This window comes from Melanerpes formicivorus, unplaced genomic scaffold, assembly GCF_026170545.1.
Source record: "Melanerpes formicivorus ecotype bairdi unplaced genomic scaffold, bMelFor1.0.p_v2 SCAF_61, whole genome shotgun sequence".
Taxonomy (NCBI): Eukaryota; Metazoa; Chordata; class Aves; order Piciformes; family Picidae; genus Melanerpes; species Melanerpes formicivorus.
Window position 1 is genome coordinate 2,010,973 of NW_027142413.1, and position 23,587 is coordinate 2,034,559.

The window sequence follows — 23,587 nt, forward strand, 5'->3', positions numbered from 1 at the left end:
ATTACTGGAAGAGTCAGTTCATGTGTGGCGATATTAATTATTGTGGTAGTACTTTTTAAAAGCTTGTAAGCATTTGGCATTCAAAGTCATATAAAATATATCTTATTTAAAATATTACAAGACTTATATCAGAAGTTCTTGCTCTGGAAATGTTGAGATTTGGTGGAGGTAATGCTGAAACCTTCCACTAATCATGAGTATTTAGTTATTTTTGAGCACAATTCACAAGAAAGGATCCCTGTGTGCAGTGTAAAACGCCTACTTCTGTCATTTGTTGCTGCTTGGAGATAGCTCCTGGTTTGAGCAGTGACAAAATCTTCAAGGGTATTCATTTTGTGTTCTGGATGGATGCTTGAGGAGTGTGTTTTTTGTAATCTGTACTTCTCAGAGAAATTATTAGTGACAGAACTTCTGTTTGATCTCATGAAAGTAAAAAATCATAGCTGGAGGAGAAAAAACTTCTCTTTTGAGGTAATGTGTGTTACTCCATCTCACAGACTTCAGTAGGCTGCTTATACAATATTCCAGAACACTTTCTGGAGAAACAGTTCAGCCAGTACCTTAGTGTGCTAAAGAAACTCTGTAAGCTCTACATAGCAATGTTAATGACTGTTCCATTTAGGAAAAAACGTGAAAAAAACAAATGTTTACATTATACCATTTCCTATAATTGTGTAGCACTGAGATGTGAACTACTACTTCATAAAGTTGCTGCAATAGATTTTTCAAGCTGATCTTCTGGCATAACTTCAGGAAATGTAAAAACTACGTGATCTGCCAGGATTCTGTCTTAGATATTAGTGAACTCTGATTATAATTAAAATTTTAATGTAAGCCATTTTTGGGGCTCTTTCTTCCAACATGTTATTTCTGATAGGTGATTAAGTTTTAATATTGGTGTCATGTTCAGATGAAAGACCCTGATGTTTGCCTGTCTCAGAGCCCAGGACTATTGATGTAACTATTTGGCAAAATTAACTTTTGCCACCACTTTTCAGTGTCTTGATAAGGACTTGCTCTGACACAGCTCAGAAAGTTAAAACAAATTGTTTGAAAGTGACAGATACTACAGACTCAGGATTGCACTGACTGCAAGGTTAATAAATCCCGGGTAACACCAAACACCATCAGAGATGCAAACCTTAGCAGTAGCTCTAGCAGTAATGCAGCACAAGTTCAGCCATATATTGAAAGTGTAATTCTCACCAAGAAAGGCATCCCTGTCTTGGGCGGAGGAAAAGGAGCACAGCCCATTGTCCATCATCATCTCTGCCTTCTCTCCTGGTCTCAGCTGCTACTGCAGCTGGTGGTGGTGCTTGTGCTGGCTCATGCTTCAATCTCCCTTGCTAACTTTGGTACCAAAGTCAGCAGCATGCGTGTTCCCCCATGCCAGAGGCAGGGCACCCTGAGATGTCCCTCTCATGGGTTTTACACCCCACCCAGGTTGTCCCTGGGAGGAATATTTAGTAATACAGTCCTATATGTTTATCATGTACTTGATTTTCCTCATTAGCTTTAATACTAAAATTACAGTTAATTAGACAAAGATCTTTGTTCAGTCACACTGGCCCTCAAAAGCTGCTTTGAAGATTTAGCCAAAACAAGGCAGTCTTTTCTTCATAAGATTCCCTCCTTCAGCTCTTTGGCAGGCCAGCTTCGTGGATCTTCATTTAGCACAAACAGCTGCTGATTGTAAATGACCTTGGGTCTTGAAGTGAGGTAAATCAACTTGCCTTCTTGTCCCCTGGCCACCTAGACAGTTTCATGACAATGGGATTCCCTAAAGATGTCTGGCATAGGAGTTTTAAAGGTATTGTTAATAAGGAAAATATAAAGCCTGTGTGATTTTATCATATGGCAATACAGAATTGAACTGCCTAAGGCACTTCACAGGAGTATAGCAATATCATATACTTTCCCTGTTCCAAGACATATGCAAGTGCAAAATGGGAAAACCAAAAAAACAATCATGTGGAACATCTGTCTGGTATTTAGTAATTGGATTTTCTAGAAGTGCACTCAAACCAAAGGCTTTAAAACTCTTATTTTTTTGATAAGCCTTCAAAATACTAAAGCAACCCTTGGATAAATTTAATCTAGCTACTCTTCCGTTCCTGATAAATCTATGAAATATGAATTGTACTTTCAAAAGTTGCAGAACTTTTTTGTACTTTACATTTTGTTTGCTGCAGTTAAGAAATACTGATGTATATCAAGAGATAAGTTTTCCAAGTAAATGCAACGCTTCTTGTGATAGTGAACGCATACCAAAACATACATTTGGGTGTAATGATTTCGAATTTGTCAAAGCTGCCTGACTGTTGAAAAGAACATTGGCCACAACAACCCCATGCAGTGCTACAGGCTGGGGTCAGAGTGGCTGGAGAGCAGCCAGGCAGAGAGGGACCTGGGGGTGCTGGTTGATGGTAGGATGAACATGAGCCTGCAGTGTGCCCAGGCAGCCAAGAGGGCCAATGGCATCCTGGCCTGCATTAAGAACAGTGTGGCCAGCAGGAGCAGGGAGGTCATTCTGCCCCTGTACACTGCACTGGTTAGGCCACACCTCGAGTCCTGTGTCCAGTTCTGGACCCCTCAGTTTAGGAAGGAGGTTGACTTGCTGGAACGAGTCCAGAGAAGGGCAACGAAGTTGGTGAGGGGCTTGGAACACAAGCCCTATGAGGAGAGACTGAGGGATCTGGGGCTGCTTAGTCTGGAGAAGAGACTCAGGGGTGACCTTATTGCTGTCTACAACTACCTGAAGGGGGGTTGTAAACAGGCAGAGGTTGGTCTCTTCTCCCAGGCAGCCAGCACCAGAACAAGAGGACACAGTCTCAGGCTGCACCAGGGGAAGTTCAGGCTGGAGGTCAGGAGGAAGTTTTACACAGAGAGAGTGATTGCCCATTGGAATGGACTGCCCGGGGAGGTGGTGGAGTCGCCGTCACTGGAGGTGCTCAGGAGGAGACTTGACAGGGTGCTTGGTTACATGGGTTAGTTGATTAGGTGGTGTTGGGTGATAGGTTGGACGTGATGATCTTGAAGGTCTCTTCCAACCTGGTTTATTCTATTCTATTCTATTCTAACTACAAAAAAACTAACTGATTATTTGCCTTCATAGATTGTGGACAGCCACATCGTGAAATGAGAATGAATCCTAAGGCTATAACTGCTCCACAAATGTTTGGTCATCTTGATGTGGCAACAAATGATTGGACAGATGGAATATTTTCAGCGCTCTGGAGAAAAACTTTAAGAGCCAAAAAAGGTATAACAAATAAGAATTGCCCCCAAACCAAAACAAGATGCAAGACATCTCTCTAAAGCAGACTAACAGGCATTTAAATTTTTAAAATTTTTTAAAATTATTTTCAAAATTGCTTCCATAGAACTATTGGAATATTGCTGCAAGTATTGGAATATTGCTTCTATCTACTGGATAGTCTCTGTTCTAAATGCTTTGTGTTCAAACTACGTAGTGTAGCAAATGCTGTTTCGCTGAATTTCACTGAATTTGCTGATCTCACTCAAATGCTAGGCCCTTGTATGGAGAGAAGGGAATGATAAAAGTCAGTTCTACCAACATTGGTCTCTAAAATACTTTGTCGCTGTCAGGATTTCTGCCTGGTTTCCAGCAGCCACAGTAGACTCCTAAGAGGTTCTATTAGGAAAGAGAGGCAGGTTTTAAGATCCATTTCTGTTACTAAGTGGAAAGATCAGGAAACATTTCTAAGGGAGCTGGATCAATTTTGCAAGCAGGAGAATGGACAAGAATCTTCCCCTAATAGACCTCTTGTACTGTAGTGGGAATGCTGTTTAAAAATGTCATTTTAGCAAACATTCATTTTATTTATTCTCACTACATTTACACAAACACTTTGGAAACAAATGACTGGTGGTTTGATATAGATCTCTAGTTTCTATCTTGCTTATGTTGTTTTATCTAAGTTTAAATAAATCTAATGTATTACTACGAGAAAAAATAAATGCATAAAAATGTTTCAGACTGTTATAAACTCATGACTTATGTTCATGAAACTTTATGTACTGAGCAATGGATAATTATTGTCAACTGATGATGATGTGAAGTACTTATTTGAAACTGAGTGATGGAATTGGTAATTGTATTAAAAACTGACACTAGCTGCACGTGCAAACTCAGAATTAGTTCAAAATTTGTTTGCAAAGAGAAGAAACTGATCCTTGAAAGAAACAAGAACTTCCCTAATAGGCATTTTTAATCTGTTATTCTGGATTATAGGTGACCATATCTGGATAGTTCTTGATGGTCCAGTTGATGCTATTTGGATTGAGAACCTTAACTCTGTCCTGGATGATAACAGAACTCTAACACTAGCAAATGGAGATCGGATACCCATGGCGCCAAATTGCAAAATAGTCTTTGAACCTCATAATATTGATAATGCTTCTCCAGCAACAGTTTCAAGAAATGGGATGGTATTCATGAGCTCATCAGTTCTCAACTGGAGCCCTATCCTTGAGGTACAATAGCTTGGTGATCATTTATAGAAAATTTTACTGGTTCCTTATTCAACACTTCACTGTGTTAAGACCTAATTTTGTGACTTTAGCTATAAAATAGCTCTCACATTATATAAACTTATAGATCAGTATTCAATATAACAATGTTTCTGGTAGTTTATACAAGAGTGAACAATGTAATTTTTTTCAGGAACACAATCAACTTATTACGGTATTAGAAATATGGATATTTCACTCTGGGACAGAGTTGTAATGCAAAGTATTTTGTGCAACTGAAGAACAATTTGATTGTTAAAATGCTAACTTCCTGGTAGCCCCTGTGTTGCGTTTTAAATGCACCCAGCTGGCAACAAAGCATCCACAAAGCTGCTTGCTCACTCCTAGCTTCCTCCAGTGGAATCGGGAGGAGAAAAAAACTTGAGGGTTAACATGAAGGAGGGTGAGGACTCACTCAACAGTTATGGTCATGAGCAAAGGAGAGACTCAACTTAGGGAAACAAAGTGAATTTAATTTATACAAACCCACCACCAATTCACTACCTGAATCAGAGTAGGACAGTGATAAATACAACTCTGTCATAAATACACCCTCCCTCCACCCCTCTCTTCTTCCTGGACCCACCTCTGCTACCTCCTTCCCTACAGTGGTGCTGGGTTCAGGGAATGGGCTTGCAGTCAGTCCCAGTCTATTCCATGTTGTTTCTGCCACTCCTCACAGTCCTCCCCTGGAGCCATATCTCATTCACTCCTTTAGTTTTCCAAATCAAATGGAAAATACTACTGCTCAGTGTTGCTTAACTAGCCAGATAAAAATAAAGTTGAGTTCATATTAACTTTCAGGTATTAATAATCGAATAATCCTTTTATAATGATTACATTGTATTATTTTCAGATTTATTGTTCTTTTAACCCATAAAGTTTCTCATGCTTGTAAGCATTTTGTTTTCCACTCACTGGTTTCTCAAAAGACTTTTCAGATATCTGCCTATCTATAGTCAATGCTTTAGTTTATTTTCTTCAGACACTGAAAGTTTGAATTTCATAAGATTATGATGGTAGAAGTGTAGAATTGCAGAACCACAAAACAGTTGAGACTGGAAGGGACCTTTGGAGATCCTGTAGTTGCACACACCTTACTCAAAGCAGAGTCAACTAGAATAGGTTGCTCAAGATTGTGTCCTGCTGAGTGTTGAACTGGGAGCTCCAGAAGCACACTGAGAAGCCCGTTCTAGTGCATGAACACAGACACAAAAAACAAGACATATTTTTGTGACATTTATGTTTAAATGGAACTTACTTGGTTTCAGTTTTTGCCAGAAGTGGGGAAGAATCTACAGGTGTTTCAGCTGCTGTAGGAAATAAATCCCAATATAATTGCAGGGGTACCCTTTATGACTGATAGAAACTAATGTTACGCAGCATAAATCAAACTTGTGTAAGTACACATGATTTCCTTTCTTTGCAGAACTATTGTATGCCTTAAACAGCCACTGTGATTAAAAATATTTGAAAACAATTATTTTTCTGTTGAAACCTTTTGAAAGTATTTTATTTTGTTTTTCCCCTCTTCAGTATCCTTGCTTAACATCCAGTAGCAATTATACATACTTACACCTTTCGGTGGCCAAACCCTGACCAACAGGCAGAGAATCTGAGCCTTTATTAGAATAAACCTTTATTAGAATAAACCAAACCAGGTTGGAAGAGACCTTCAAGATCATCGTGTCCAACCCATCAACCAATCCAACCCACCCAAACAGCTAACCCATGGCACCAAGCACCCCATCAAGTCTCCTCCTGAACACCTTCAATGATGGTGACTGCACCACCTCCCCGGGCAGCCCATTCCAATGGGCAATCACTCTTTCTGTATAGAACTTCTGTATAGCCCCTGCAAAAGATACCAACTTTTCATGATTACCAGACCTTTTTGGAATGACTAGAGTTGAATTTATTGAGATTTGTATTGGGAACTAAATTTATTTTCTCACCATGCTTTCTAATAGGGATTTTTGAAAAGACGCTCCTTCCAGGAGGCTGAAACTCTGCGTCAGTTGTATTCATCATCATTCCCAGATTTGTACTGCTTCAGCATTCAGTCTCTGCAATGCAAGATTGAGATGTTAGAAGCCTTTGTGATTACGCAGAGCATTAATGTGCTACAGGGCATTATCCCACCTAAGGTAAAGCCAATGAATATTTTTTTATATTTACTTAATCCAATGGAGGTAATTTTAAGTCATGAGGTTGTGTGCAGGGGAGATTCTTTGATGACTCAGTATACAAAGATGTCAGCAATTTAAACATGACCGAGGGCTTTTAACCTGATGTTATTAATTATTATTGAGTAGAATTTTCAGGCTATTGAAAATAAAACTCTAAATCAATCCTTCAGGATCAAGGAGGGGAATTGACTCCAAAACACTTGGAAAGACTGTATGTCTTCTCTCTCATGTGGAGTGTAGGAGCATTACTAGAACTGGAAGACAGATGCAAAATGGAGCACTGGCTTCGAAACCATGCAACAATAAAGCTTGATCTTCCCTCTATCCCAGAAGGCAGTGAAGATACCATGTTTGATTATCATGTGGCATCTGACGGTTAGTAACCCAGCTGGACGATGTGGGGAAAAACTTAAAAATAGCTTAACATTTATTTTCTTTTAGATAATTAACTCAGAAGGGTTTTTTTTGTTTGTTTGGTTGTTTTTTTGGTAGCTTACCTTGTTTTGTGTGTTCATTCACAGGTTTTGTTCTATAGCTAAACTTTACTGATGATGTTGTAAAGCTTTTTCCCTGTTTCCTTTGAGAAATTGGAATGTGGATATATTGCTACAGAAAGCTGCATAGACTTTGTGCTGATGAATTGTCAAGTGAACAAAAATAGACAAGCCTCCTAATTATGTAGGAGAGAGCAGTAATCCTTTTAGCTCCAACCTGAGAGAATCTATGAAAATAGGATTCTATAATTTGGGTATGAATTTACAGAGTGGGATTTCTGTGTGTTAGACAGAGCACTGACAGATGAGTCATCTCAGTGGAAAATTAAAGAAGCAATGATGTCTTGTATTTCTAAAATATTCTCTTAGTTTCTTTCTTCTTAGGTAAATGGACACACTGGAATACATGTGTTGAAGAGTATGTATATCCAAGTAGCAGGACTCCAGAGTATGGCTCCATTTTTGTGCCGAATGCTGACAATATGAGATTGGATTTCCTTATTGAAACTATTGCAAAACAGGGCAAGGTGCTTTTTCTATGGTTTTTTCTATAAGTTTTTGGATTAGAAGTGAAACACTATATATTTAAAAGAAAGGACTTCATTATTTTTAGTATAAAATGGTGATTCGAGGAGCTAGGTTCATGTAAATCTAATTGAATTCTTGAATACTCACTGCTTCCAGGCTTGTCTTTCCCTCACCCATTCTTTCTGCAGTTGAAATAAAGGTAATTGCAACTGAGATTTGGTCGTAACAGAGACAAAATTTTAATGTAGCTGTTGTAGAGGGGACAGCACACAGGGCAGCAGAATGCCACATTGATATGAACTCTGCCCACATGGGGCAGTTGCAGAATTTATGTACCTTTAAGTTCTTCACTGTAACTGTGTCAAATAAGAAGGATATGGTAAATAACAGCAACAATTGAAATCTTTCAGATACTGAGACTCTAGAGGGTACATCCTATTTCCGATAATCAGCTCCTTTTACAAACAATTAATTCCTTTGTGAGTTAAATCATGCTGATTGACATGACCATTAACGGCAAATAATTTAACTCACAAGGCTTGCAAGTCTGAGACATTATTTTGCTTCTATGTGTCTCTTGCTGAGAATTCACTTTACATAACTTTTCTGGTTTAATTTGAGTTTAAAAGCTAGATTGGGTCGCTGAGGCTTTGCCCAAACACCCAGCTCATGTGTTTTGCCTTTTCCAATGCTGTCTTTGTCTAGGCTGTCCTACTAATTGGTGAGCAAGGAACTGCAAAGACTGTTATCATCAAAGCTTTTATGTCAAAATATAACCCTGAAAGCCACATGGCTAAGAGTTTCAATTTTTCATCTGCAACTACCCCGCTAATTTTCCAGGTATGGTAATCATTCACTTTCATACAGCGTGACTGGATTCAGAGACAGTTCTGGGAATTTGCTAGGAGGATCTTTTGAAAATGATTGTTTTAATTAAAAATGAATGAAGAAACAAAAAATGACCTGCTCAAATGGGCTAAGTATCTTAACATGATTTAAAAGTCTTTAGAATTTAGTAGAAAACATGTTCCCTTCATCTTCTTTGGTGATGAGCTTTTCTTGAACTATTACAGTACCATGCATGTTATTTGCTTTATCACATTTAATGTTTTTGCACCAAATGTATCAATGTATCAAATATATTGCTAATTAGCTGGAGCTGTCAGTGAATCTACACGGTTAACGTAAGTGCTATCCACAGCAAACTATTCTAAAATGTGTGCTGTCTGCAATTGAAATTCCTTATTAAATACGTAGTGCATGAAGCACAGTCGCACTAAATAGAATCAAGAATATTTAATTCCTGAACAGTACTGTCTGGCCAAATTTCTACTGAGCTACTTTGAATTATATCAAGTTTCCTTAATCTGCTAGCAATATCTATGGGAAATATTTTTAATGCAATTTATTGCACCAAGCCAAAGCACTGTCTGTATGTACTGCAATTGGAAGTGCTGCCTGTAAGCTTGATGCATCATGTATCATGACTCTATATAATATAGTAGAAATTATCAATATGTTTAATATACAAGTGTATAAATTTTGGTCTTATTTTCCTTAGTATTTTTTCTTTTATTGATTGGGCTACAGAAACAAAACAGATATATGATAGATGTATTGATTATAGATGGTAATATGTTGATAATTAAGACACCTGAAAGAGATGTATAAGACTAACAGGGAAGTCTCTGATAACTATCTAGACCAAAGCATTGTCTGTTATGGCACATGTGCTTTTAATTTACTCTGACATACTAAAATCTTGGTCTAACTTATATTGTTTGTGTAAGACTTTCCAGGCTACTGTACAGGAGCTTAGACACAATGTAAGAATACAGGTATTTAGTTTTGCACCAAAGAACAGCTATGCATGGTTAAGTAGTTTCATGTGACCTTAATAGGAAGGGAACAATGGAAAGATGATGGGAAATGAAGTAGTGGTAAGTCTGCTGTTAAGTAATTTCATCAAGTCTATGCATATGTGCATTTATCACTGTATGCTTTTATGATGTATGTTGCTGGAAAAGTCTTCTCTTTCAGATCAGACAGAAAATTAATTTAAGCTTTTTTTGCTAGTAGCTAACACTGGAATTGTCTGCCTGGGGCAGTGGTGGAGTCACCATCCCTGGAGGTGTTTAAGCACCTTGTGAACCTGGCACTTAGGAACATGGTTTAGTGTTGACCCTTCAGTGCTGGGTCAAGGGTTGGACTGGATGACCTTTAAGGTCTTTTCCAACTGTATGTATTCTGTGATTCTGTGTGATTACTAGTAATCATTTTGTTGATAAATTAAAAAAATCAAATAAAAGCTTGAAATAGTTTTAAAATGTTTCATATTTAGGCATGGTTGTCATTCATTATATCTGATACCAACATAATGCTCCATAGCATGGGATTTCAGATGTTTTAGCTGCATTAATACAACTACCTCTGGAGGATGTGTTGTTGAAACCTTCCTTAGTAAAACTATTAATATGTTTAAGTGATTGAATCATATATGAAAGGAAAGGCTCTTTGTAACTATGCTGTAATTACTTTTTAACAGCGTACAATAGAAAGCTACGTGGACAAACGCATGGGCACGACTTACGGTCCACCCACTGGCAAAAAGATGACAGTCTTCATTGATGATGTGAATATGCCCATAATAAATGAATGGGGAGATCAGGTAAGATTGTAAAAGAGGGGGAAAAGGAAGGCAAAAGGTGGGCTGGTTGGTTTGCTGGCTTGTTTTATTCTTTTTTTTTTTTGGTTTGGTTGGGTTTTTTTTCCCTGCTACAATGTAAAACTGTCTTCTCAGTCACACAAGTAGAGAGAAACCATCTAGTTTTATATTGTTATGAATTAATTGAAAATATAAACCCTGACTACAAGAATTGGGCCCAGGTGAACCTCATGAGGTTTAATAAAGAAAAATGCAAGGTCCTGCACTGGGGTCTGGACAGACCTTGTTATCAATACAGGCTGGGGGAGGATGTGAGAGAGAGCAGCATTGCAGAAAAGGACTTAGGGATACTGGTGAATGAAAAGCATAATCTGAGCCAGCAATGCGCCCTTGCAGCCCAGAAGGCAAATTGCATCCTGGGCTGCCTCAGAAGTGTGACCAGCAGATCAAAAGAGGTGATTCTGCCACTCTACTGAGTTGAGATCTCACCTGCAGTGCTGAGTCCAGCTCTCGGGCCCTCAATACAAGAAGGACATGGACCTGATGGAGCAGTTCCAGAGGAGAGCCGCAAAAATGTTCAGAGGGCTGGAGCACCTGTCCTATCTAGACAGCCTGAAGAAGAGAAGGCTCCTGGGAGACCTTGTAACAGCCATCCAGTATCTGAAGGGAACCTACAAGAAAGCTGGGGACTGACTGTTTAGAAAAATCAAAATACTTGGCAGCAAATGCGACATGTGAAGATGCTTGGGCATGATTAGAAGAAAATGGAAATTTTGTGTTCAAATGGAGAAGGAATTCCAATACAGCAGTCTTAAAAATCATGAAATCATACAACATTCAAGTAAGAATGAAGCATGAAGCATTAATTCTAGGCTAGGAATTCTCTTCTGCTTCTGGGGTTTTTGTCCACAGATACTACCAATGAAACAGACAATTTATATGTGCTAATTCCTAGCAGTGCATTCTTCTCTTGAAGCAAACAGGAGTTTGGGGGAGAAAATAATTATATAGTCTTATGAAGTATTTCATGCACCTAATCATGTTTTGTATTTTAACTAGCTGCATGTATAATATTTTGTAATATAACACTTGGTTATTTTATAGGTCACTAATGAAATAGTTAGGCAGCTGATGGAACAAAATGGACTTTATAACCTCGAAAAACCTGGTGAATTTACAAACATTGTGGACATTCAGTTTTTGGCTGCCATGATCCACCCTGGGGGAGGTCGCAATGATATTCCACAGAGACTCAAGAGACATTTTTCTGTGTTCAACTGTACTCTGCCTTCTAATTCTTCCATTGACAAGATTTTTGGTAAAGGGAAATTTGCTTTATATCCATCCCATTTTTGAAAATGGTAGTTGATTTTTACCCCCCTATTTATAAACATTATGATTAAAATAGAGGCTTAATCCCCTTTCTGATGTTCTTATCAGCACATTTTCCTTAAGTAATCACTTCCCACCTGCCACTTCATCACTCTCTGAGATTTTTGGGTCCATTTAGAGCTCTGAATCTATTGGTATGCTAAGCCTTACAAAGGATGGCATGAAGGCCATTCCTACTTTTAATGACAATGTTGGAGGATTGCTAAGGTGCTGCTGCTGCTAAGAATAAGTGACTAATAACTAGATTTTCACAAATGACAGCATCATATTGGTCTCAGAGAAGAGATTAGTTATGCAAAGGCTGTGTGAGCTATTTATGTAGACAAAACATTTCTAATGGACAGTTAAGTAAGAGCTAAACACCCACTGAGGTGGTGGCAGAATGCTGTTAAGAACAGGTGAATCAAGATTTGAATAAAGACTAGAAAACCATTTCAACAAATTGGAAAATGTTTTGGGGATAAAAAAGAAAAAAACACATGAAGATCATAGCTCTTGGTGTCACAGTGGTGTGTCATAGAAAAATCTTCAATTTTATTTCCTCCCCTCCCCCCCAGGTGTAATTGGAGAAGGGCATTATTGCAGTGAGCGGGGATTTTCAGAGGATGTGAAGAATACAGTAGCCAAATTGGTTCCACTGACACGCAGGCTGTGGCAAGCTACCAAGATAAAAATGCTGCCCACACCAGCCAAATTCCATTATGTCTTCAACCTTCGAGACCTCTCAAGAATTTGGCAGGGAATGCTGAATGGTACATCAGAAGTGATCAATGAACCAAAGGTAGGTGCAGTACTTTGTTGACTTTCTTATAATTGGTGTATAATTATTGCAGCAAAAAGGATGAAGAATCTAACTTCTTGGCTTTTGAGTTTACTTTAGAAAAATACAATTTGTGATTAAAAAAGGTTTTCAGCATTTTTATGAGGCAAAGATGTTTTAGTCCATCTTTTGCAGTGTCTGTTCCACATAGCTGTTGGACTGAGTCCAGAGGAGGGCCACAAAGATGATCCAAGGGCTGGAGCATCTCTGCTGTGAGAATAGGCTGAGAGGACTGGAGGTGTTCAGCCTAAAGAAGAGAATACTCCGAGGGAACCTTATAGTTCTCTTCCAATATCTGAAGGGATCCTACAGGAAGGCTGGAGAGGGACTTTTCATAAGTGTCTAGCAGTGGGACAAGGGAAATAGTTTTAAGCTGAGGGAGAGCAGGTTTAGACTGGATTGCAGGAAAAAGTTCTTCATTATGAGGGTGGCGAGACTCTGGAATAGGTTGCCCAAGGAGGTTGTGGATGCCTCCTCCCTGGGGGTGTTCAAGGCCAGGTTGGATGAGCTCTTGAGCAGCCAAATGTAGCTGAGAGACATCCCTGCCTAGGGTGTTTGGCATAGGTGATCTCCAAGGTCCATTCCAACTTAAGCCATTCTGTGATTCTATGAACTGGAATGCTAACTTTGTTTCATAATTATACTAAATCATATATTAAGTTCTACTACTGACAGATGTTAGGTTGTTTGAAAGAAGAGAACAAAGAAAACTGAGACGCAATGAACTTATTTTAACCCAACAAAAATATGTATCTATTGATTAAAAAAAAAATAAAATTGTTCCCCTTTCTCCACTCTGGTGAGCTTTCAGTCACTGCTGAGTATCTGCCTAACAAATGATTTCTGGCTTATGGCTTAAAAGGAAGTAGTAACAAGTCATAGTGATTTTTATTTCTCCATATTAGTGATAGGACTAGGGGGAATGGAATGAAGCTGGAGGTGGGGAGATTCAGGCTGGATGTGAGGAGGAGGTTCTTCACCATGAGAGTGGTGAAGCCCTGGAATGGGTTGTCCAGGGAGGTGGTCGAGGCCCCGTCCCTGGGGGTGTTTAAGATCAGGCTGGATGAGGCTCTGTCCAGCCTGATCTAGTGTGGGATGTCCCTGCCCATGGCAGGGGGGTTGGAACTAGATGATCCTTGTGGTCCCTTCCAACCCTGAATGAAACTATGAAACTATGAAACTATAATCCAGTTTTCTTCCAGAAAAGGTCAATAGTTTATGCATAATTTTTGTGTTAATTATTGTAAGGAAAAGTCATTTGGTGTTTTCAGTACTGAAGCATAAAGTGCTGGAAAACCAATGTTTATGGTAATCATGGAGTATTTGTTACACACTTGGATTATATAATCACTTCATGTTTAATGTACTTCCCTGCTTGTTGAATAAACTCCTGAATTTTAATAGATCTAAAATGCAAATTTTAGAATTTGTTTTAATTTCTGAGGCTAAAAATACGCTGATTATATGTATATAATATTTTGGAAGTATAACAGACAATTGGTCAAAATCTCATTGTATAAATTTACATATGAGTTCTGAGACTTGACAGTAGCGTGTCATTTGGAGTCGCCATCACTGGAGGTGTTCAGGAGGAGACTTGACAGGGTGCTTGGTTACATGGGTTAGTTGATTAGGTGGTGTTGGGTGATAGGTTGGACGCGATGATCTTGAAGGTCTCTTCCGACCTGGTTTATTCTATTCTATTCTATTCTAAAAAAGTGCTGTAGGGGCAGACAAGAGGTCTTCAAGCAGTACTTGGAACTTTTTTTACTACTGTGTGGTAATGGTGTAGAATTAAAACTAGTGCTACTAATATTAAGAAGTTGGCAGATTTTCCTTCTCCATCCTCTGACCAAACTGAAGAACTTTAAAGGTATATTGAATTTTGATAAGGAACAATATAAACATTTCTTATATTTTTTTCTCTTAATTACTTTGGATATCATGTTGGGAGTGACATCCGCATGCTGATATTTCCACTCACCTTCTGCTAAATGGCCAGTTAAAAATGGGGTTTATAGGTACAAAAACGTGTTAGCAGGTATGTCTGTGATTTTAGGGCTAGGGAATTCCATCTTGGAATGATAGATTAAGGTTTCTCACATGGTTATAATAGAAACATAGAATCATTAATGTTGGAAAAGGCCTTTAAGATGGAATCCAACCATAACTCAACTACCATGACCACCAAATTATATCCTGAAGTACCACATCTACACACTTCATGAACACCTCCAGGGATGGCAACTCCACTGCTTTCCTGGGCATCCTGTTCCAATATCTCACCACTCTTTCTGTCAAGATATTTTTCCTAATATCCAATCTAAACATCCCCTGCACAACTTAAGCCCATTTCCTCTGGTCTTATGATTAGTTACCTGGGACAAGAAAGCAACACCAGCCTCACTACAACCTCCTTTCAGGTGGTTGTAGAAACCAGTAAGATCTCCCCTTAACCTTCTCTTCTCCAGTTTATGCCACCCCAGGTCCTTCAGCTGCTTATAAAGATTTGGCAGTTTGGTTGAGAATTATATTCAGAATAGGAATGGTTACAAACAGTTTGAGAACAGTATATGGAAAAGATAAATCCAAAAGCAGTAATACTACCCCACTAACAAAAGGAAGGAACTTCCTGGAGACTTTGGGAATATTTCAAATGCTCACAGTACTTTTTGATGAATATGGGAATTCCCCTTATCATCCCTTTTTATCAGAAAATCCTCCTGAACTGCTACTGCTGCTTATTCCATGGGTGTGTGGGGCAAAATCCCAAAAGAGCTCACTAGCTCTGAAGCTCACCTGTTGTAATCAAAATCATAGAACCATAGAATTGTTAGGGTTGGAAGGGACCTCAAGGATTATCTAGTTCCAACCCTGCCTGCCATGGGCAGGGATACCTCACACTAGATTGGGTTGCTCAGAGCCACATCCAGCCTGAGCTTAAAAACTTCCAGGGATGAGATTTCCACCACCTCCCTGGGCAACCTGTTCCAGTGTCTCACCATCCTCATGGTGAAGAACCTCTTCCTAATATCCAATCTGAATCTACCCATTTCTATTTTTTTTCATTCCCCCTAGTCCTGTCATTACCTGACACCCTACAAAGTCCTTCTCCAGCTTTCTTGTAGGCCCCCTTCAGATACTGGAAGGCTACAGTGAGGTCTTCTTGGAGCCTTCTCTTCTCCGAAAGTCAAATGTAATTTTGTCACACTTTACAGGAAAGCATTCCAAAGCCAGAGAGACAAAAGATGTGGGCATCAGGAACAGATAACCACCTGTCCTCTGCCCAAACATGCCTAGACGGGAACTGTCCTGGAACGGGGTCTGTCTTACGTACCTGGCAGGGCACTTGGCTTGGGGGAAAGGGTATTGTGCATACACCAACCACAGCCCTGGGAGGGGGGAGGTGTCTTCCCCTGGCTCCTTCTATCCCGGCTTCTTTGCTTCCCCCCGTGCTGGCTTTGGGGAGATGAGGTTGTGGGAAGGGGCTTTGGATGTACTGCCACACCCCTCATCAGCCTCCTTGTCCTTCTCTGGACATGCTACAGGACCTCGATGACTTTCTTATACTGTGGCGCCCAGAGCTGAACACAGTACTCAAGCTATGGCTTCACTAGGCCTGAGTACAGGGGCACTCCCTACTCCTGCTGCACCCAAAAGTTTTGATGACGTGAGCCTTCTTGGCCACCTGGGCACACTGCTGCCTCGTGTTCAGATGGCCATCCACTAGCACCTCCATATCCTTTTCCACTGGGCTACTTTCCAGCCACTCTTCCCCAAGCCTGTAGTGTTGCTTGGGGTTGTTGTGACCACGGTGCAGGACCTGACACTTGCTGAGGGTGCACTTGATCCTCTCATCCAAATAGCTGATAAAGATGTTAAACAGAACTGGCCTTAATATTGAACAGAATGAGGAACTAACGGTCTAGCGTGAATAATCTCCAAAAATACCACTGTTTCTTTTTGAGTATTTGTATGATTTGAAAGTAAATAAATAAAAAGGCATGACTCTTAAATTAGCATAGCTCCTTGCAAGCCTAGTCAGACGGAAATGCCCTTTTATTTTTTGATGTAGGTACTGATAAGCCTGTGGAAGCATGAGTGTAAGCGTGTTATTGCTGACCGTTTCACCACCTCAGAAGATACCAGCTGGTTTGATGCAACTGTGGCAAAACTCATTGCAGAGGAACTTGAAGAAACAAAAGCTTTGCTGGATACTGAAATGGATGCATTCTTTGTTGACTTCTTAAGGGATGCACCCCAAAAAAGTGGTAAAGTTGGACTCATAAGTATGAACAGGGAAAAAGATATAGTATCATAGTATCAGTCAGGGTTGGGAGGGACCACAAGGATCACCTAGTTCCAGCCCCCCTGCCATGAGCAGGGACACCCCACACTAGATCAGGCTGGCCAGAGCCTTGTCCAGCCTGGTCTTAAACACCTCCAGGGACGAGGCCTCAACCACCTCTCTGGACAACCCATTCCAGGGGTCAATAGAAATGAGCCTTAAAATGCATAAGTTTGTACATGAGGGGTGGCTGTTCTGTCCAGGGACTTAAAAGTACTCTGTGTTACCACTGGTTGGTGCAATTTTGGATTAATGGGATTTTTAAGTTTGTATTTATATCCACGTATCTGTATAGGTGAGCCCTGCTTCATTTCCATTGATGCAGTAGATAGAGAAAACTGCCAAAGAATGAGCATTATTCTAACATGATGAAAGAGCTGTAATATGAATGACTTGAAGTGGTGGGGTTGCAGTACCTGATACAGGATAGCGCTCTAGCTACCATCCCTTAGAAACCTGAATGCTGAATCCCCTAGAAACCTAGAAAGAATGCTGACTCTGGGATAATCCAATACGTCTTACATGATTTTGTAACAAATAAATATTCTTTCAAAGTCTCCTTAATGCTGGTAAAACCTCCTGAATTATCCATATGGCTAACAGCAATGGCTTTTTGTCTTTATGTAAAAACACTGTTTCTGTGACCTTGCTAAATGACCTGGGAATATTTGTTAGTTGATTCAGAAGGACAATAAACAGCTGTTTGGATTTTGGGGAAGGTCATTACTAAAGCTAATGGATGATTCAATTATCTTCGTATCACTGTACTGTTGGATAGTGGAGGCAATAAAAGGTTGGCATGAGTGGTCAAATGCCAGTTAAATCTCTTATAGGATAACTGAATTATTCAGAATGCAAGAGAGTAAAGGTTAGGAAATGTTTGATTGGAAGGGATCAAGTAGAAGTCATGTGAGAAAGTACTCAAATATATCCATAACTAACTTGCTAAACTGCAGTACTATAGAGAGAACTGATAAAGTCAGAATACACACTGAGAGAGTGCAAAAATTGGAATACACACTAGAAACTATTATGTTGAACTGAAAAATAAATGCCAAAAGAAGCATGTATTTTTCAAAATAGAATTGTAGAATGATTAATGTTGCAAAAGACCTCCAATATCATCAAGTCCAACGACTAACCTAGGATTGCCAAGTCTACCACTAACCCAAGTTCCCATGTGCAGCATCTTCCAATATTTAATCATTCTTTGAGTGAAAACACTTTTCCTGACATCAAATATAAACCTCCCCTTCTGCAGCTTGAGGCCATTTATCTCAAGTATCACAAGTATGCACTGGCAACTACCCATCTGGAAACTTACTATTCCTTGTAGATAGTCTGTATGCAGCACTGCTGTGTACATCTAATGTACATAGAATCATAAAAGTTGGGAAAGACCTTTGTTTTGTATAATAAACCTGTTTCTGGGTGGTTAAAAATGCTTCTAATCACCTTCATGTACTCATCCCCGCATTGAGCTTCATCAGTTATATAAGCTGCTAAGGTTTTTTTATTTGCTTTTTGTTCTAGGTGAAAAATCAGAAGATGTTAATTTAGATATTCCCAAAATCTATGAGCCAATTTACTCCTTTCATCAACTGCAGAATTGTTTAAATAAGTTTTTACAAGCATACAATGAGAACATTCGTGGTACTGGAATGGACATGGTTTTCTTTGAGGATGCTATGATTCATTTAGTCAAGGTACAGTCTTACTAGATTGACATTCACTGTTGTTATTCACTTGCCCTCAGTGCCTATAAGTGGAGATATGCACAAATCAAGGTAAATTGCTTCCAAAACTAAAGCAAATAACTTATTGTGAGCAAATATTTTTTATGTTGCCCTGTGACTAGATACTATAGCTCAGTGTTTCTGAAAATCCACTTGATAGAACACAGAATAGGCTTCATACAATGGAGAAACTTCAAAAACAAAACCCAACCCAACCAACCAAAAAAACTTCACTTAAACAGTGGGGTTATCTATATTTCTTATCATGAATTATTAAGAACGGAATGCTTGGTTGTACTATCCTAATAATAGAAACAAGAACAATTTAAATTAAATTAGAGTTGCCAAACATATTGCATCTGCAGTTTTCAAAATTTTGGGGTCCATTCTCGTCATTCCACAAAATGAGTCCCTTTCTTTTAAGGTCTTCCCTGCAAAATGGATGGTGTTCCACTATGAATTTCTTTAGGAGAATCGTTAAATCATCATAACACCCACTAAAAATGTGGATTTGTTGTTATTAAAAAAAACCCAAACCAAACCAAACCAAACCAAACCCAACAACAGAAACAAACAAAAAGCCCCAACACCAAAACCAACCAACAACCCAAAACCCAACAGCAACAAAACCGTAACCCATATAAACCCAGAATATAGAAACAAACAGTTTTCTTTTTCTTTTTCTTTTTCATTTTTTTTCACTTAAGAACCACCTGTTATCAGGAATCTTTTCTTTGCATAGCTAGGTGGTAAATACCTGACACATTATCTTAACTTTCATGAGAATAAACTGAATGTCCCTGATCCTATACTCTTAGAAGCAGCATTTACAGCTGTCCATGTCTGAACTTTATGCATTAGTTATACTTGAGACAGCTTCTAAGAGAAAGCTATATAAACATAGTTAAAGTAATGCCTAATCTGAGCTAACCTAGGTGCACTTAAATGAGTTAAAGCTAAGGAATGTCTTAGAGAACAAAGCTTCCAATTCACAGTTCGTGTGCCTATGGAAGAGATCTAGTAGCCCTAACTGAAATCATACTATCATAGTATCATAGTATCATTCAGGGTTGGAAGGGACCACAAGGATCATCTAGTTCCAATTCCCTGCCATGGGCAGGGACACCCCACACTACATCAGGCTGGACAGAGCCTCGTCCAGCCTGGTCTTAAACACCTCCAGGGACAAGGCCTCGACCACCTCCCTGGACAACCCATACCAGGGCTTCACCACTCTCATGGTGAAGAACCTCCTCAGCAATATCCCAAGGGTGGTGTGCAAATCTCTTTCTTTCTCTGGTTAAATACTGAGTATGCTTAGAGTAAATCTTCATACATGATTTCATGTTTGCTTATAAAACTTTCATGATACTAAGTATGTAAAATATGTGGGTTTGAGATTGCAGGAAGTTGACATGATTATTTTTAATAACTTGAAAAAGTCTGTTAGAGCAAACCCAATTTAATAGCTCTCCCAGTCTGCATACTCATAGAATCATTAAGGTTGGAAAAACCTTTAAGATCATTGAGTCCAATCATAGCCAAACTACCATGACCACTAAACTATATCCTGATGAGCCACATCTACACACTTTTTTTGAACACCTATATGCTTCTCACAGGCAATAGTGTGTGTAGCAAGTTTGTCTCCTGAAACTAAAGGTATATTTCCTTAGTATCAGGTATCATCTTCTACCTGTTTCCAGAGTTCCTGACATTGTCTTTTTGGCTGGGGACAGTGGGTTGGGTGTTGCATGCAGTTCACAATGCTGAAAATTTTCCCCTGTGAACTGCAAACTATCTGTTCCTTTGTATTACACTGCTCCAGATTGAAGGAAAATAAGTAGTAGATAACTGCTGCCTTTTGCTTTAAAAAATAAATTATGAAATGGGAAAGTAAGGAAGAGCTATCTAGGAGATGTTGGACTATGACCAAATTTTGTACTGATAATGTGCCTTTTTAAAATCAAGTAAGTTAAAAGCTTAAGAAACTTGATTATAAAGGCAGTATTCCCTGCTGTGAAGAATACTGGAGTCTTTGCCCTGAATGTCTGGTACAATTTGTCTTTCTGGTCACAACAAAAGAGCGTAAGGAGATGAGTCTTACTAGAATTGTCCAGAGGGTATGATATTGGGGAAAATATTATTTTCTTCCCAATTTTAACAATCTGTCATGCTATGCTAACACACCAATAACAAATCACAGCTGAGATTTACTCGTGCTTTGTGGAAGTGTGAGATGCAGTTCTGCTGATATCTGAAGGTTGACAGTTGTGGAATCAAGTGATAGCTGTACTGTTGGAAGGCTTGTAGGAAATATTTCCAAGTACAAATGTTAGTGGAACATATTAAGAGTTATATGGAATCTCTTAACTAAACCTTAAAGTTTTCATTTGTTTTACATTAATATAATTTTATTAGTAGACTAGCATAGGATTTTTGGGTGTGAAGCTTTCACACATTGCAGCAATAAATGACTGTGATCATACACAGATTTCTCGAGTGATTCGCGCACCTCGTGGAAATGCACTTTTGGTGGGAGTCGGTGGCTCAGGAAAGCAGAGCTTGACAAGACTGACCTCTTTTATAGCTGGCTATGATACATTCCAGATAATGTTAACAAGGTAAGCATTAATCAAAATGTAAGTGTTTTGTGTTTGAAATCTTCCTATCAGTCTCCCAGTCTGCAGTGGGAGAAAGAACAAGCTTAATATAGGCTGATCACTGTTGCCAAATGGGAAAACATGAAAGCCTTTGAGACTTAGTAGATTTGCTTGATTTTTCATTTTTCAACAATAAGACTGAACTTTTACTAGCTTTGGAGTAGTAAACTGTTTTGTATGTTTCATAGAATGGGAAGAAATATTGAAGACAAGGTTCCTGGGAGACATAATGGCAGCCTTCCAGTAGCTGGAGGGAGATCAACAAGAAGGCTGGAGAGGGACTGTTTACAAAGGCCTGTAGTGATAGGATGAGGGGCAATGGTTTTAAATTAGAGAAGAATAGATTTAGATTGAAAGTCAGGAACAAGTTTTTTACCATGAGGGTGGTGGAACACTGAACAGGCTGCCCATGGAGGTAGTTGAGGCCCCATCCCAGGAGATACTCAAGGTCAGGCACAACAAGGCAACTGGATCTAGCAGAGGATGTCCATGCACATTGCAGGGGGTTGGACCTTTGGAGGTCATTTCCAACCCAAACCATTCTAGGATTTTATGATTGGAACTCTCAAGTTATTTCTACTTTGTCCTTCCATAGTACATTAAACTGTAGTGAAAAGTATTTGTAAATGGTATCTATTCATACTGCCTTTATGAGTTTATTGAAATATTGCCTGTGTGAGGAGGTGGAATCCTCATCATTGCCCATTAATTTGGTTGATCTTATGTATATGTCAGTATTTTGACAGTTTTTTCCAGGTATATCTTGCCTTGCTTCATATTGTTCAATTCAATGAGATTTCTTTTAGAATAACTCACGACAGACACAAATAATAAATCCTTCTCTGAATGTTTTAGAATGAATGCTCAAAGTGTCTCTTGGACAGGTAATGATCAGGCAATATTTTCAGCGCTCTATTAAGATGTCATTGCAAAGAAGCTATATTATTTTAATTCTTATGCAGCTGTGTTGGCTGCAGAACAAATTCTAGATTCATGTGTAGGAATGATTCTTGGCGAGGGTCTCATTAGAGAATCTGTCTGAAAAATGAATGACTTCAGGAGAAATTACAGTGATGCTGACAAAACAAACAGTAACAAATTGCTGAATATTATTCATAAAGAATGATGAAACCACTAAAGAATGATATCTTGAATGAAGAAAATGCTATACAGCTTCCCACTCCAACTTGCCTTGGCACCCGAGGATCACAAGATGACCTATATAAAGCCCATGAATAAAAAAAAGTCAGAAAAGATCTGGTGAACCCTTTTGCCTAAAGACATGAAAACATGATGTGTGCCCCTGATGAGTTAAAGAAACTACACTGAAGAATAGATTGATTAGAGGAAAGACTCCTCAAAGATTCTGAGAAAACATAATCCTGCCTTACAACCCCCTTGGACTTCTTCAAGTGGTTTAGCCAGCTAACGTGGAAGTGTGATGATCTGACTGATAAAATTAAACTTCATCCTTTTCTAACTTCAAAAGTTTATCTAAATCCCTGGTAAAAATTTGTTCTAAAATAACATCTGGGATCTTGAATAGAAATTTTTGCTCTTTGTTAATCAAAAAATTCCTGTTCTTTGAGTTCTTAAAGATAATGATTGTTGGATTTTAAAATCTTTAATTTAGGTAGATGATAGCCATATGTTAAACTCAATGGGTGCAACTTAAAGGGTTTTTTTAGGTCAATAATGTTGTCTAATTTTGAGTAATTAACAATAAGTCTTCCAATCATTATTGCCCTTGCAGCTGGAACAAAAGTTCATAGAGTGTTTCTGTGTCCTTTGTGTCCATTTCTAATTTTAGTGGTGTCTTTGCTTTTGAGGTGCCCTACTTATAAACGCGTGTATGAAACCTTATTTTGGTGATTACGATATCTTTGCTGAAATGCAAAAAAAATCATAATAGTAAAAACATAATTATAAATCTAAGGTATTTATTGTCTGAGCTTCTCCCTAGTAATGAGGAACTATTGTAGCATTTTAAATTTTTCAGGTCTTATATGAGATCATTCTAGTTACATAAGAAACTCAGTATAAAAGTTGTATGTAACCACTTCTCTGTTTTAATTTCCATTGGGCATCCTAGAAACCTCAGCTTTTATTGCAGTTCTTTATCCAGCCAAAGAGATCATTCCAGTGTAACCTTATGTGCTGGGTTTGTGTGGCAAGGTTTTGGTAGCAGTGGGCTACAGGGGGTGGCTTCTACGAGGAGC

At 38.9% G+C, this 23,587-nt stretch overlaps 1 protein-coding gene across 1 annotated transcript in view; it reads left to right on the plus strand.

Annotated features, from left to right (window-relative positions):
• DNAH5 (dynein axonemal heavy chain 5) overlaps positions 1–23,587 on the plus strand; it is a 125,431-nt gene that overhangs the window by 61,977 nt on the left and 39,867 nt on the right. The window contains 12 exon segments of the mRNA XM_068161997.1: positions 3,116–3,262; positions 4,256–4,497; positions 6,504–6,680; positions 6,893–7,097; positions 7,601–7,743; positions 8,450–8,584; positions 10,290–10,412; positions 11,514–11,727; positions 12,359–12,582; positions 16,697–16,892; positions 18,503–18,675; positions 21,199–21,329. Coding sequence (XP_068018098.1) covers positions 3,116–3,262; positions 4,256–4,497; positions 6,504–6,680; positions 6,893–7,097; positions 7,601–7,743; positions 8,450–8,584; positions 10,290–10,412; positions 11,514–11,727; positions 12,359–12,582; positions 16,697–16,892; positions 18,503–18,675; positions 21,199–21,329 — 2,110 coding nt within the window.